Consider the following 15,271-nt stretch of genomic DNA (forward strand, 5'->3'; position numbering starts at 1 on the left):
ATTATTAAAAGTAGTGGAACTTGTAGACATCTCATATACAAAAAGGCAACCTCTATTTCCCTCCAAGGCAAAATATGTGCATCAAAATCTCTGCAGAGCTTGCAGGGCAAAGAAATTGATATTTTCAAAGAGATTTTCAGAGTTTTTTTAAACAAAACCAGTCTTCTTTCCAACATTTTGAAACAAGCTTCATTATAGGCACCTTTACTCAGGATATTTTAGATTAAATTAAGTAATTTGTTTTTATTTGCCATGATTTAACTCCAGATGTAATCTCAGCCCCATGCAGTCACTTGTTCCCTCACTGGTGGGGTGGTGAGGAGAATTGGAAGAGTAAAAGTGACAAAATTCACAGGTTGAAATAAAGACAGCTTAATAGGTAAAGCAAAAGCAGCACACATAAGCAAAGCAAAACAAGGAATTCCTTCACTCCTTCCCATGGGCAGGCGGATGTTCAGCCATCCCCATTGGAAGCACGGCTCCACCACATGCAATGGTGACTTGGGAAGACAAACTCCAGACTTATTCTTCATCTCTCTTCATTATTCCTCCCCTGGCTTTACACCCCAGCCATGATGCCACACAGTGTGGAATGGGGTCAGTTGGGATCAGCTGATGTGGCTGTGTCCCCTCCCAGCTTCTTAAACCCCCAGTCCCCTTGCTGCTGAGTGGGGTGAGAACCAGAAAAGGTCTTGGCTCTGTGCAAGCACTGCTCAGCTAAAATGAAAATTTCCCTGAACTATCAACACTGTTTTCTGTCACGACCCGCACCGGTCCCTCGCTGGGTCTTCAGGGGCCGCAACCTTCCCCGGCGAGCCGCCCTTAACAGGGCAGTCCCAGCCCAGATGGCACAGGCACCTCGGAGAGTGATAGCCCTTTTGTGAGGGTAAAGCCTGGCAGCTCTTTCCAGGCTTTGCTGCTAAAGCAGCTCCTTGAGGCAGGTCTCAGGCAGTGCTGAAGAAAGACAGGAGCCAGGGATGATCTCCGAAGATCTTCTTTATTCGAGGGCTTGAAGACTCGAAGACCCCGACGGGGGCTAACTGCAGGGATTTTATGCTCCCAGGGAGGGGGCGGGGTTTTACAGGACAACCAATCGGGTACAGTTGGGAAACTTTTTAACAAATGGGGTTGAGAATCAAAACTTTTGGCCAATCGGGGGGAGGCTGATAAACAAATTAGGGGATCGAAACTGAACCAATAGAAAGGGAGAACTGCAGAACCATAACAACCAATCACAGAACAGAAATTAACATAAACTCTTTCAAACCTTTGTGTCCCTCCAAGGGAGGGCTGGGTGCACCAGTCTGTCAGTGTCCTGTTCAGGGGTACAGTCCTCCACAATTTTCGGTACAAATCAAAACCACCTACTGTGAAGCAAATTAACACCACTCCAGTCAAAACCAGCACAGTATTAGATTTATATTTTGCTTAATAATGAGACAAATCATAAGCTAAAGGGGAGTTCCTAGAACATAAACCAGTAACAGCAAAAATCTTGTTACAAAGATGTTTTCTAAACCTATGACTTCTAAAGTTCAAATCTCCCCTTGGTCTACAGAGTTGGGTATTTTGGTGAGTTTTTGTTGTTGTTGTTGTTGGGGTTTTTGGGGAGGTTTGGGGGGATTTTTGGGGGGTTTGTTTGGGGTTTTTTGTTTGTTTGTTTGGATTTTTTGCTGTTGTTTTGTTGTTGTTTTTGAGGGTTTTTTTGGGGGGGGGTTGTTTGGGGTTTTTTGGGGTTTTTTTGGTTTTGTATTACAGGTAATAAGCAAAACTTAAACCAAAAATTCATTATTATTTTTTTTCTATTTATTTATTTCCTAGCAAAAAATATTTACAGGAGAGTAGGAGCGTATTGAAGATCCTAAACTCTAAATGACAGAGGGGGGTTAAGTTTTCATGAACACAAAGCAGAAAAAATAATATTATAACATATCAACATTTGTGGAAAAATTAAATAATTTAAAAACAATTAATGAAGACAATTGTAAGTACAACTTGTGCAATACTGTGCAATAGTTCTTCAATAATTACTAATTAGAACTAAAGAGATCAGAAAAGTGAAAAAGAATGAACAGGAACATGTCTCGAGTATCCTTTGACAAGTGGCATAAAGAAAACAAGAAATAAAAATGAAAAGATGAAAGCTAACCTACTTTCAAAATAGTTATGGAAGCTTATTTTTCTTTATTTATTTTTTAAGAGTTGTTTAAACTGCTTATTCATAATTGAGCCTTTCAAATGCACATGATTTGTTAGAGTAATATGTACTTCAGCTTTGTCTGTCTCTTTCTGTCTTCAGTCTGACTGCTATTTGAAGGCCTTTTTTTATATGGCTGGACTAATGTTATTGCACAAATTGTCACCTTTTGAAGGCTGTGATTTCAACCTGCCTGAACAACTGCCACTTTAGTACCACAACAACAACAAAAAAATACCTTTCATGTAACAACTCCCTTCCTTTCAGAAGGAATAATGAAACAAAGCAAAATAAAAAGGCACAACCATCCCTGTTCCCAGAGGAGTCATGCTTTGGGGACATCTCCCTTCTCACCTTCCAGAGTTTCAGAGCTGCTGCACTGACATGGGCACTGCACTGCTCCCCCTGAGCACGCCCTGTCCTCACCCTGGGCTCTGCAGATAATCCAAATCTAAAGCCAACCTCGCTGTTGTGTGGGGCTTTCCAACACCCACACCCCCTCCCCACTTGCACTGGGGCTCCTCCTCTGCTCTCCCTGCCCTGCCCAGCTTTCCAGGATCCCATGGAGTTTTCTCCTCTTTTCTCTCTGTGTCTCCTCACTGGAGGCAGGGGACACTTCCTTCAATAAAATGGTCCTTGCATGAGGACACATGAAGGGATTGCATGTTTCAGGTGATTCCCTGGAGCAGAGGGTTGCTTGTCTACACTGCATGTGCATATCCAAGAGTTTATCAATACATTAGGCTAAAGCTGGTTGTCTTTAGTACTCTCAGATGTCCAGATCATGTCTGCCTAGCTGTGATGTTTATGTTGTAATTACCCAGTCAGAGGATCAATTTTAACTTGGAAGAAGATCCTACATTTTAAATCTTCTTGTTAATACAAAGGTCACTTTTAAAAAATATTCATCAAAATTTTAGTCCCCCTGAACTACAGGAGTAGATGTTTAATTATTTTTGACTAATAGCCAGCTACCTTCAGCATGGATGTCCACTCTCGCTGTCTTGAGTCTGGTCTAATGGAAATAGTCAGCCTAAGTTATTCCTTGCCAGAACAATTTTAATTTCAACTACTTTTGTTTTCCATTCAACTGCATCCTATAAAATTAGGCTAATTCTTAGTAAAACTAAGCTAAAACAGTGAGAACTGTTTTCTGAATTACTGGATGCTGAAGATCTCAGATTTTTTTCCAAAGTTTCACCTGGGAACGCATGAAAATGTCAGAACCATAAACTGGCTTCTCTCTGCTCTTTATCACAGACATAGTACTGCCTTCCCAAGGCCCTTATTTTCCTCTGCCTTGCTCGAGCCACAAGCAGCTGCTGAACAGCAATGCTCACTGGCTTTTGAACTCAAAGGTATATCCGTCATTCAAGTTCCTCTACAATTGGCAATGGGGTGTACTGGTTGCTCACCCCAAGTCAGGGTTTAAACTATGTAAGGCATAAAATTTTTTAGGTTTAGACACGGAAAAGATTGAATTCTTTATTCAGAGGTAATGAGATGGTAATTTGAAAGGAAGTACTTAATTATTATTAGTCAGATAAGGAGAAAAGTCTTTCTTAACTCCTTATGAATTTGTCTGGAAAGCCTCTAGCAATATGGATTTTCATTTTATTAGTGCGACCTATGGAAAAAACTTGACTTCTTCATATTCTTCAAAACTTAAGGCTTCTATTTTAAAGTTTCAGAGAATCAAAGCATTATTTAGCTGGTGAACATCTGATTGGAAGATATGAGGTCGTTTCAAGAGAAATATTTTTGAAAATTAGACAGGAGTCAATACTTTTTAATAGCAACAAGCCAGCAGCCAAAAGGGTTTAGTACCTGCATCCGCCTGTGGAGGAATTTAAGTATCCGGGTTGTGACAGATAACAGGCACTCAGGAAGGTACTTAACAATGAAACATTAGTATCCAGCAGATTTTCATTGCTCACTTGAGTACTGATATTGCAGTGCTACCATTTCAATGGAAAAAAAAAATAATAAAAAAAAACCACCCGAAAATTGTACCTAGCCTAAAAATTTCACATGCAGTGCCAAATACATTGGGAAATCCAGCCCCAGTCATGAGTAGGGCAGAGCGGATGTTGAAGCGCTACTGCAGCAGAGGGTTAGTGCAGCTGGGACTGTTCTGGAACATCTGTAAAGAAAAATTCAGAAAAGAAGATTATACTCCTAAGTTATCTAATGCAGCTTAAAAATAGATAACTACATAAATAAATAACCTTTTGAGCTCCAAGCCCCTGCTTAGATCCTGAACAAAAGTACCTCCAGCTTTTCTTGTGCATTTCTGTCCCAACACTCTTTCAGCAGTCATTTCATAACAGATCATCCTGTCCTTTTTTTTTTTTCTTTTTGTATCAAAAAAAGTCTAAAGGAGAAAAATGCAACTATATTTAACTTCAAAACGGTCCGTCAGTCAGCCATGCAAAAGCCTAAGTAAGTATTTCAACTAGTAAAGCACGCACCAGTTCTCTGCTGGAGCGGGTGGCAGGGGAGCGCTCACACACACACACACACACACACACACACACTCCTGCGCGATGCTGCGGCGGGGCGCCCACAGAGGGCACAGCCCGCCCGTCCCGGCCAAACGCTGCCCTGCCGGCCCTGCCCGCCCCGGGGCGGGTCTGTCACCGTGTCCGGGCTGTGCGCGGCGGTGCCCGCCGGGCCCGGCACCGCGGGGAGGGAGAGCGCCCATCGCCGCCCGAGCCCGCGCCCCTAACACCGCCAAAAGTTTCGGCCGCCGGCGTGCGGGGCTGCCCCGCCAGGCCCCGCTTTCCCCGCTGGCCGTGCCCTGCGGCAGGGCGGGCTGTTCCCCGCGCTCACCCCCGGCCGGCGGGGCTGGGCCGGGCTGGGCCGCTGCTCTGCCGCCCCCCGGCGGGCACCGCGTCCCCTCCCCGCCCCGCGCCGCCCCGCATCGCACCCGGGCGGGGAGAGGGAGCTCGGCAAGGCAGGGAGCGCCCCGTCCTGCCCCGCCGGCCCCGGGGACGGGGGCGCCATGTGAGAGCAGCGGGGCCCGTCCCCGGGGCCGCGGGGCTGCTCCGCCCGTGCCCGCACCGCCTGCGGCCGCCGCGGGATCGGCAGCTCTGCGGAGGCCACCGGGCACCGACGAGCCTCCGCCACCGCCCGCGGCCCCGCCATGGGAGCCGGGCACAGGGCGAGGCTGCCCAGCCCGAGCCGCCGCCGGGGCTGAGCGCGGCGCGGCGCAGGTACCCGGGGAGACAGCCAGGGAGGGAAGGAGGGAGGCGTCGCGCCGGGCTGCGGGGGAGCCGGGCGGGCTGGGGAAGGGGCTGGCCGGGCTGGGGAAGGGGCTGGCCGGGCTCCCCGCCGGCTCCACCGGAGGGGTCTGGCGACGCCGCTGGGCCCTCCGGAAAGTTTGGGCGGGCGGCGGAGCCCCGGCTCCTCCAGTGCGGCCGGGCCGGGCAGCGCTGGCGGGCGGGCGGAGCGCGGTGCCCCGCGGTGCCCTCGCCCAGGGCCGGGAAGGGTGGAAAAGAGCAGCTTTTCAATGGCTTTGAGGAGCGGTACCGAGGAGGTTGTGCCGGGAGGCTGCAGCAGCATCGCTTGTCGTGGCCAGAGTAGTGTACGTATTGTGGTTTGGGGTTTTTTGGGTTGGTTTTTTTCGATTTGGCGTGCAGTGTTTGAGGGAGAGGAGCCGGCGGGAGCGCCGCCGAACTCCTGGAGGATGCGGGTTAAAAGCCTCGGCTGCGGAAACTCGGAGCGGCTGTGCCTTGTCTCTAGAACACGGGCAGGAAAAGGTGCTGCTGTGTGCTGGTTTGGGCAGTTCAGAGGGGAGATAGTTTGTCTCTGCTCGCTTTGGTTTTAGTTGTCTGTAAGAGAACGGTGCTCGCCGGCAGGTATTTACACAAACCCCAGAGCAGCGCACTCAGACTCAATAAGAGGTTAATGAGAATCACCGTGTGTGCAGACAGGGAACAGCGCTCGGCTGGGTAATTTCTATCCCGGACCCTGATGGATTTTGGGGAGCTCCATTTAATCCATCGGGCGTCCGTCCTCTTCACACGTTGTCATTCGAAAGTTAAAAATAACTCCCAAGCGCTGCGAGTTTTGCCCGCACCGATCCCCGGAGTTGTGCGTGGGGCTCTCCTGGAGCCGCCCGGGCCGTGCCCAGAGCCCGCTATTTATGAGCCTTGGCAGAGCGGGGGAGGAGGAGGAGGGCTGCAGCAGCAGCAGCCTCTTCGCCTTTTGCATAAACTACCCGGGCAGGTTGCATATTGTTTGAGATGTTGCCTCGGTGGAGGCGAGGCGGGGTGCGGGGGGGAAGAGGTGCAGAAGCTGAAGTGTTCCTAATCCTTCTTTTCCTAGGGACTGTGGATCTACGAAGCGCTTCCCTCCGATGTGAACGCAGTGTCCCCTGTGGGATGCAGTAGGTGATGCCCAGCTCTACTGCAATGGCAATTGGAGCTCTCTCCAGTTCTCTCCTCGTAACCTGCTGCCTCATGGTTGCCCTCTGTAGCTCCACCGTGCCCGTGCAAAAACTGGCCAAGGCTCAAGACAAACAGGAGATAAAGGCGAGCCAGGAAAAGAGGGACCACACGTCTACAAGGGACAGCCAGACAGGTCCGGGGAAAATGAATGAGATCGGCAGGAGCGGGAGGGAGGAGGGGAGCAGGGACTGGAAGAGCAAAGGAAACAGGAACTACTCGAACAAGGAGTCCTGGACTAAGCAAAAGCAGGCGTGGAACAGCCAGGGGACGAGCAGTAAATCTGGAAGCATTCAAGTGCAAGAGCAGAGGGATGCTGCTGCTCCCGAGGACCCTCAGGTGGCCGAAGAAGACTCATCCCTCCCGGCCTCTGCTCCGAGCGCCACGGCCGAGCCCCCGGAGGAGTACGCCTACCCCGACTACCGCGGCAAGGGCTGCGTGGACGAGAGCGGCTTCGTCTACGCCATCGGGGAGAAGTTCGCGCCGGGCCCCTCCGCCTGCCCCTGCCTCTGCACTGAGGAGGGCCCGCTGTGCATCCAGCCCGAGTGCCCCAGGCTCCACCCTCGCTGCATCCATGTGGACACCACGCAGTGCTGCCCGCAGTGCAAGGAGAGGAAGAACTACTGCGAGTTCCGAGGGAAAACATACCAGACCCTAGAGGAATTCATGGTAAGGAATGAAGCCAAAAGTCATTTCGTGGGTTATTCTCTTGTTTAAAGTGGGATTATGATCTTTAACTGCTTGCTCAGAGAGTGTTCTGTGTCTCCCCCTCCTCTTTCCATTCTTGTGTTAATATTACTTTTGCAGTCCTGTGAAATATTCCCCTTAAACATGACCTTTCTTGCTCTGTGGAACTCTTAATATTTTCAAATGAGGGTGCTGATCTTTATTAATTCCTTTGGTATTTACAGTAAAAAATGCTACTTGGAAGGATGCTGCCCAGTGGTGTTACGGATTTTGTGAAAATTTTCAGCAATACATTTGTTTCCTTTTTAACTATTTATTAACTGGTAAACTTCTGCCTTTTAGTGATCAAGCAGGATTTTGTGGGCTGACTTCTATTCCTAGTAATCAGTCTGTGGTGATCCCTTCTTTTTTAACAGTCTTTTTTATTTTTCCCTTTTAACTATTTAGGTAGTGCTGCCAAGGTTGCATAATGTTTGCTTTCTATGAATGGCTATAGGCCTTCTTTTTAATCATAGCATGGTTTGCAGTATAGATTGCAGCGATACCTAAAGAAATGACTTGTAAAGCTTCATGTTCAGAGAAATCCTTTTAGACTAGGGTCTTTTTAGCATTGCTGTGCAAGGTCGTTACCATTGGAAATGCAAGATATTACAGTGCACTCAAAAGTTTTGGAGTTGGGGCCAGTTTTCTGGTTGTTGACCTTGTCTTTTTCCATTTAGTATTTTGTTGTGGTTGAGACCTGTGACCAGGCTCTAAGAATGGCTTGTCAATTTCCTTGTGAATGACAGATACAGGGCTGTTCCAAACCCGATTTCTGAATACACCACAGAGTTTCATGCTGAATATATTGAGGGGGATATGAAATATAATTCAAGGTTCTGGAAGCTGAGCCCCTCTCAGGATGGAGGAAAAGAAAATGTATTTTCGAAGGCTGAAAGTAGGTTGCCACCTTTGCTCTCTGTTATTTGCATTATCCTGAAAACTTAGCTTTGGTTCATATGTCTTTCCACATTCTTCAGTTTAAGAGAAAATGATTAACAGAGCAGAGCTACTTTCTCCATAATAATTAAGAACGTTGTCATTTGCTCTTCTTAGGCAGCAAGGTGCAGAGCACGGGTGAGTTGCAAGGTGTGGCAGAAAACATTGTATCATCCTCTCTTTTCCATGTCACCCTCAAGGATTGCATTCAACTTCAGGGTGGCAGTTTTCTACTTAAGAAGGAGCAGCTATTTCAACAGCAGCTAGTTGGTGTGACCTTTTCAGAGGTGGCTTGTAAGATCCTTTCTTTCCCAGCAAACTTAATTCTTGAGGGGTTGGCCAAAAGATGAAGCTTCTCCGCACTTTCTCCATAGGTCAGCATCTTAAAGACTTCTCCATGCTTTTCATTCACATTCTTCTACAGAGTTCAATTTCTTAGCCTTTTTCTGTAGTGGTGTTGTATTAATGGCTGTAAAACAAACCTAAAATATTGCGTTAAGTGTGTAGTGAGCGTAGAACCTTAATGTTCTCTGGTACATTTGAATATGGCTGACAGTCTTGGTAAAAATGGAGTGTTGAACAGTGACATTTACAGACAGGATCTGAAAAGATTTGGGGTTTCAGCTTTTAGCCCTTGTCTTCATATCTTCCTCTAATGAAACGTTGGTTCCCTTTGTTTTACCCAGCTTTGGACACAGAAGTGAGAAGGGATGACTGCCCAGGACAAGCAAGGCAAGTTATTGACACAGTTAGGCACTGGAACTGCAGCCTGATTATTTTCCTATGTGAGAACCTTGGTTTTTAGTTGAGCTTCAATGTTGGTTCCAATATTGTGAGCACAAGCTATAAAGGCAGCTGTTTGCCCAGGCCCCTGCAATCAGTGGAGCTGTCTGGCAACACAAGGTGCAGATGTAATCAGGTTCCTGCTGCTCAGTGGATGGAAGCAATGGCAAAATGCAAGCAACTGCACAGTTTCAAAGGTAATTTTATGAGTTTAAAGTTGATGGTCTTAGGGACATTACTAATATGCTGTCTCTTTATTAAGGTCAGAGAAGAAGTTATAAATGGATAGTGATGTGATTTTTCTCTATGTCTGTACCTACTGTTTGTGGCAAAGAGTACCAGACATCAATGAAGGAAAGAAAAGTTGACCTCCTAACATTTAAATGAGATTTTTTTCAGAAACATTTATGTATAGATGTGTAATTACACATTTTGAATCTGCTTATATAAAATTCCTGTATGGCTTGGCATGGCAAGGAATTGCCCTGACTGGAGCCAGAAGCTGCCAGGGAATTTGAGGTTTGATGAGTTTCTTTGATTTGCAGTCTGTCCTTCAGGCTTTGCTTGTGTGTGCATGTATGCATGCATTTTTGTGTTTTCAAAATGAACATGGATGTCAGCACAACACAACTTGGGTGTAAGGAAAGGATGAGGTCTCATAAAGCTGCTTCCATCAGCACCACTCTGGGCACCTGTGGGTATTGTGAGGCAGAATAGCAGTGTTATCACAACATCCATATTGGTGGAACTGGTAGCAAAATATTTGGTGAGATGCAGTGAAGCTGAAGATTTCTAAAGCACATGGTCCAAATCTTCCAAGTAAGATTTGAAAATGAAGGCTGATGTATAAAGTCTTACAAGGACCAGGAATTATTTTCAGAAGTGCAATATTTTGGAAAAGACCTGTAATTTTGTAAGCTGTTGCTATGTGTCTTTTAGAATTTCCTTGCTACCACTAATAGTATTTTTTGTGGGTAAGTTACTTGGAAATCTAGAAGTAAACAAACCCAAATGAGTTTTGAAAGATCTGTGGTATTTTGAAGGCACAGAGGAATAAAGCATGGCTGGTATGTTTATTAATGTCAGTGTAACCCCATTTATGTTCTCCTGAGTTGTATCAGTGGCAAGAAAATTTTAGTAAAAAATTCCAGCATGAAAGAAATTAATTAGGGATTATGACTGATTTCTTTTTTCTTAAATTTAGGTATTTTCAGAGCTTAAGGAACCAAATGTAGATTGTATATCTGGTTTTAATACAGCTTTTTTGTTGGCTTTATTTTGAATTTTTTGGTTTGTAATTAAAGTTGGACATGTGGTAGGAGAAAACTCAAGTTACTTTGGACTGCAAATGATTTTTCACTTCTTAATTATGATGATTTACATGAAGCTGCTGGACAGACCTATTACCCTTACTAAGCTGCAGCTTTCTTCACACCCCACTAGTGGAAAACCCAGCAGTTTACACAGTAGTGTGTTTGCTCTTTTACAGTGCCTGCAACTCCTATACCTCTGCTCATAAACTTCCCTTTAAACAATTCTAAAGGACTAGAGGTTTTTGCCATCTGCAATCTATTTTCTGCAGGTTTTGTGGCTGCCTGGTGAATACACAAGACTTCCATTGCCTCTTGTCTTCCTGCACTCTTTTCATAGGCAGAGGTACTGCTTCTGTAGAGTTAACAGCTTCATCTGTAGAGTATGGAGACATGGTACCATTAGTCATCAGAGAGAGATTGATAGCTGGTATTATTTCCAGTCTGGCCTGGTGATGTCAGAAGTGTTGAGTGTGGGTATGTGAGTGCTGCTGAGCTGGTTGCTCCCCACAGGAACAAGAGAGATGCTCCTTGCATTGGCTGCCACTAGGAACTGTGCTGCAGGGAATGCACTGGCATTGCGTGACTAGAGAGGGGAAATGAAGGACCAAATGTGTCTTTTCATTCTGATTTGTTTAGCTGCTGTTACATACAAGCACTGTCTTGTTGTCTCTCTCTCTAGAGATAATCGTGTCTCCAAGTATCGAGCTGCCATTAAGGTGCAGAAAGTGGGGCTTTTCTACAGTTCCTGCTGTATCCTGATGATCAGTAAAAAGCAATGTGCTATTGTTTAGTCCAAAGATGGACAGATAATGGCTGACAGTGATACCATTTTAGCAGCCACTGTCTTGCATGCCTGAGAAGAGCTTTGTAGGAATAAGCTCGTGGAGACCTTCCTTTTCGCTGCTGCCATTACTCAGGTTGGTGGGTTGTTACAGATGACAGTACTTACCAAGGTGTACTATAAGTACTCCCCTGAAATCCCTATTGCACTAGAAGTGTCTTCATTACCGCAGTATCACATTAACAGTGCACTCTGTTCATGAAAGATGTGGTCTTCAGGTGTATATGTTGTACAGGACAGAAATCTGTATCATGAATCATCATTATTAGATAAGAATTAGATCAGTTTTGTTTCTCAATCAATAGTAAATGACTTATTTTTCTGAGAATTTCAGCCTTTGTCAAATCTGAAATCTAGTAAACTTATAAAATTAGAATATGCTTTATTTTACAGAGGAGAGATTTTAGGAATAATATTTGCGTGCTGCCTTGTTTCCTGATTGTCATCAGATACTCTAGTTTTTACACCCCTTCCAATATTGAATGACTCAGCTACTAAGCAGGGTCCTGGACTGAGGAATGTCTGTTGTGGTGGATACTGATCTCATTCAACTTTGATACTTGGCAAATCTGCATCTTTTCCAAGTCATGGCAAAAAGTGTTAAATTTGATTGAAAGCTGAAGGTTTGCCTTGTTGATCCTGATCTTTGAAACTGAGTGCTGCTATCTTTTTTCAGGTAGGATTATATATTGCATGATATTCCTTATATTAAAAATAATATTAAAAGATCAGTCCTACTTAAACCCCATATTTTTATAATTTAATAAGTATTGTTTCTAGATAAAACTCTAGAAGGAAGGATTCTTATTACTGCCTTAATACTTAGGAGCTCAGGTTTGCTGACACTTAAAACTTCACGTGTGGTTCAAGTGATTACTTGAAATACCTGAGCCTTTCAACTCTGAGCACTGGATCAGAAACCTCCTCATCTGCCTATACTCCACTTCTGGAAGTGAACGTGACAGTTTAAAAACAATTACTGGACAAAGTTGTCCCAAAGTCTGCAATAAAGATCTTCTGCACTGGGCTGTCAGCCTCAGTGTGGGATTTCATAAATATATGCCATGGTGTTATCCTTGGTAAAGCAAAGACAAAACATAAAATGAGTAGCTAGCAAAGGAAACCTGAAATAAATAATAGTAATAAAAGCAGAAAGCAACACAGCAGGAGACCCTATTTAGGCTTTCTAAGCAGAGGGGAGGGCGTGAAAGATATATGAGTGCATAAGCAAATAAAAGCCTTGGCAGGTGGGAAGGGAAAGTAGCAAAGCATGAATGAGCATTTAGTTTGAGATGATGCTTTGCAAGCATCAGCATGTTTGAACTTTGGAAGTGAGAAGGATGTGAGAGGCAAGCAAGCAGAGAATGGATTTGAGGAAAAAATGTGATAGACTGCCTAAAAAATAGGGAGAAGAAGCAGATGATCTGCAAGTTAGACATCTGGGTGATTCTTCATAGTGAATAATTATTTTCTTTTTTATGTTTTATTTTTTTTTTGTTCTTATTGGAGAAGTGCAATGGGGGATCGTCTGCATCAGCTGGAATTGAATGAAAAAGGGTCCATAAAAAGAACAATGTCCTCCTTAAGTAAATCAATATCTGCACAGATTATAGATTTAGAGGATCACTAATAATAACGTTCAGCTGCATTTTTATCCTGTGTTCTGAGCATGGGTACCCATGGGGTTTTTTCGAGGGCAACAATGAGATTTACAGTACAACATTTATTACTCTTCACATCCTTGCTTCCCTCTATCTGGTGTGGTATGAAGATGTCAGCAGTGTAAGTGTGATGTGCCTGGTCAGGAATGCTGAAGGGACAGCTGGAATTGTACATGTGGCAAATGCAGACATTTCAAAGTCCATTTTTTACTGAAGAGAATCTTACTACTCTTTTGTTGGGAATTAATTTCTTTGAAGCAGGTCTTTCATGTAACCATCTCATGGTGTTCCTATTCTGTAAGAGTTCTTCAAACCCAGTAACATTTCACTAGGTATAAAGGATTACCTGTATTTTTCTTCACCCATTTCTTTGAATTTCAACTTCCTTTCTGAAAGTTACAAGTATTCGAAGAGTTGTCCAAAAACAATTAACCTATGGGAAATACCTGAGTTCAAAAGGATTCTTTTTTTCTTGACCTCTCTTTGAAAAAGATAATTTTCAATAAAATGTAACTTCTTGCTACCAAAATACTTTCAAACCTGAAAAAATTACAGTAGGGATTTCCATTAAAATAAGTTTTAAACTTCATGTAGCGAAACTTTTCTTCTTAAAATACATTTTTTCTCTTTAAATTATTTTTTGAACCTCTAATAGAACTAAACTACATTATGAACTTGATTTTCAGGAAGTTCATTAGAAATTCAGTAAGGTAATTTTTTGTTTTATTTGTGTTACAAGTCTTCACTGTTCTTGTTTTCAACATCCCTCTGACTGTCTCATTCGGTGTGTAGGTTCAGAGAAGAACTTTCTTATTTTGGTTTCCTTTTCCTGCTGTGGTTCCATAATTTTGCAGGAGCCTAGTCTTGCTTTCTGCCTTTTTTAGGCCACAAAACCCATTTGTTTTAGAGCGGGGAGAAAAAAGATGTGAAGGAGAGAACATTGCAGATGAGAAGGTGGGCACTGCACGCTCCAGGAGTGCCTGAAGTGAAGCAGTTAAAGGGTGACTGACCGGGTTTGTGTTTCAGGTTTCTCCGTGTGAAAGGTGTCGCTGTGAAGCCAATGGTGAGGTGCTGTGCACGGTCTCCGCCTGTCCCCAGACCGAGTGTGTGGATCCGGTGTATGAGCCTGACCAGTGCTGTCCCATCTGCAAAAACGGTGAGTGATGGCTGCAAAACTGGGAGGAGGCCTCTGTCGGAAAGATCCATGCTGCTCTGTTCTGCTTTTGAAAAATAATTCAGATTTCTTTTTTCCTCGAATGGAGATGGGAAAGAGTTGTGTGTGGATGGTGTAATCCTGTTGTGTGGAATCAGATCTCCATTGACTGGGGTGTGCTCAATTATGACCTACGGGGATTTTTGTTACTGCTGGGATATTAATACCAGCTGTTCATGTATCTCTTGGATATATAATTTGTCCAAACTCTTTGTGGCTGTGTTTTATATAGGCACACAGAATGGAACTCAGACTCTTCATATTATCCACCTTTCAACATGAGCAGGAAAAGCTACTTTTGTTCTCCATTCATATTTGTTTCCCTTTCAGATATTCTTCTACATTTTTTTTTCCTTAAGGCAAATCAAATGTACCTTATTGAGCTCATCTAATTTTCATAACTAAATGAATTAAACTCCCAAGTTTAATTGAATATTTTTTGTAACTAAATTAGATAGAAAGTCTCTCTACTCCCAGCAAGGGCTTGCATTAGATCAAAGTCTTAGTCTATTTAGAGGAAAGAAATTACATGACATACTAGCTCATCACTTATAAAGAAGAAATGATAATTTATTAATAGAAATGAAAGCTGCAAAATCTCAAATGAAATTATATTTAAAATTAAAAAAGACATTTAAAAATACTCAGATAATGTGCGCACATCTATTATTTCTCTTGAATAGGTAGGTTTCATTACATTACATAAAACAAACTGCTTAAAATTGTGGGAAAGTTGGGGGAGGAGAGAGTGTACAGCATACGGTTTCCGCAAATTCAACAGTAGATGATAAGGGATTGTTAATTGCATTGGAGGAGTTTCATTTGTATGGATATAAAAGTAATTGCTTCACATCCCTTAATTGGTTGTTACAACCCTGAAGGAATTTATTCTTGACTGTACAGCTTAAGGGCACTCTCGTTTCTGGAGATGAGGACAGGCATTTTTCGAGGCATTTAGGGACAGTTCCTGACAAAGTCTGAATTTTGAAGCTGCTGATGTCATAGCTAGCTAGTCTGAAGGATCCTTTAGCACTTGTTTGATGGCAAGAACGTTGCTGACATTGTGTGTGACATGCTCTGCTGCAGTTCCCCAGGTCAAAGTGTCTTTAGCTGGCAAAAGGTCTGTTTTCAGTGGCAGGGATGGAGTTAC

The 15,271-nt window shown here is 44.0% G+C and overlaps 1 protein-coding gene across 1 annotated transcript in view; it reads left to right on the top strand.

Annotated features, from left to right (window-relative positions):
• The first annotated feature begins 6,560 nt into the window (after positions 1–6,560).
• VWC2 (von Willebrand factor C domain containing 2) overlaps positions 6,561–15,271 on the top strand; it is a 52,841-nt gene continuing 44,130 nt past the window's right edge. Inside the window, exons 1-2 of the mRNA XM_083870992.1 lie at positions 6,561–7,314; positions 13,935–14,064. Of these exons, the coding sequence (XP_083727118.1) occupies positions 6,595–7,314; positions 13,935–14,064 (850 nt within the window). The 5' untranslated portion in view covers positions 6,561–6,594. The remainder of the gene's footprint in view (positions 7,315–13,934; positions 14,065–15,271) is intronic.

Source organism: Zosterops lateralis (assembly GCF_965231275.1).
Source record: "Zosterops lateralis genome assembly, chromosome: 1".
In the NCBI taxonomy this organism is placed as follows: domain Eukaryota; kingdom Metazoa; phylum Chordata; class Aves; order Passeriformes; family Zosteropidae; genus Zosterops; species Zosterops lateralis.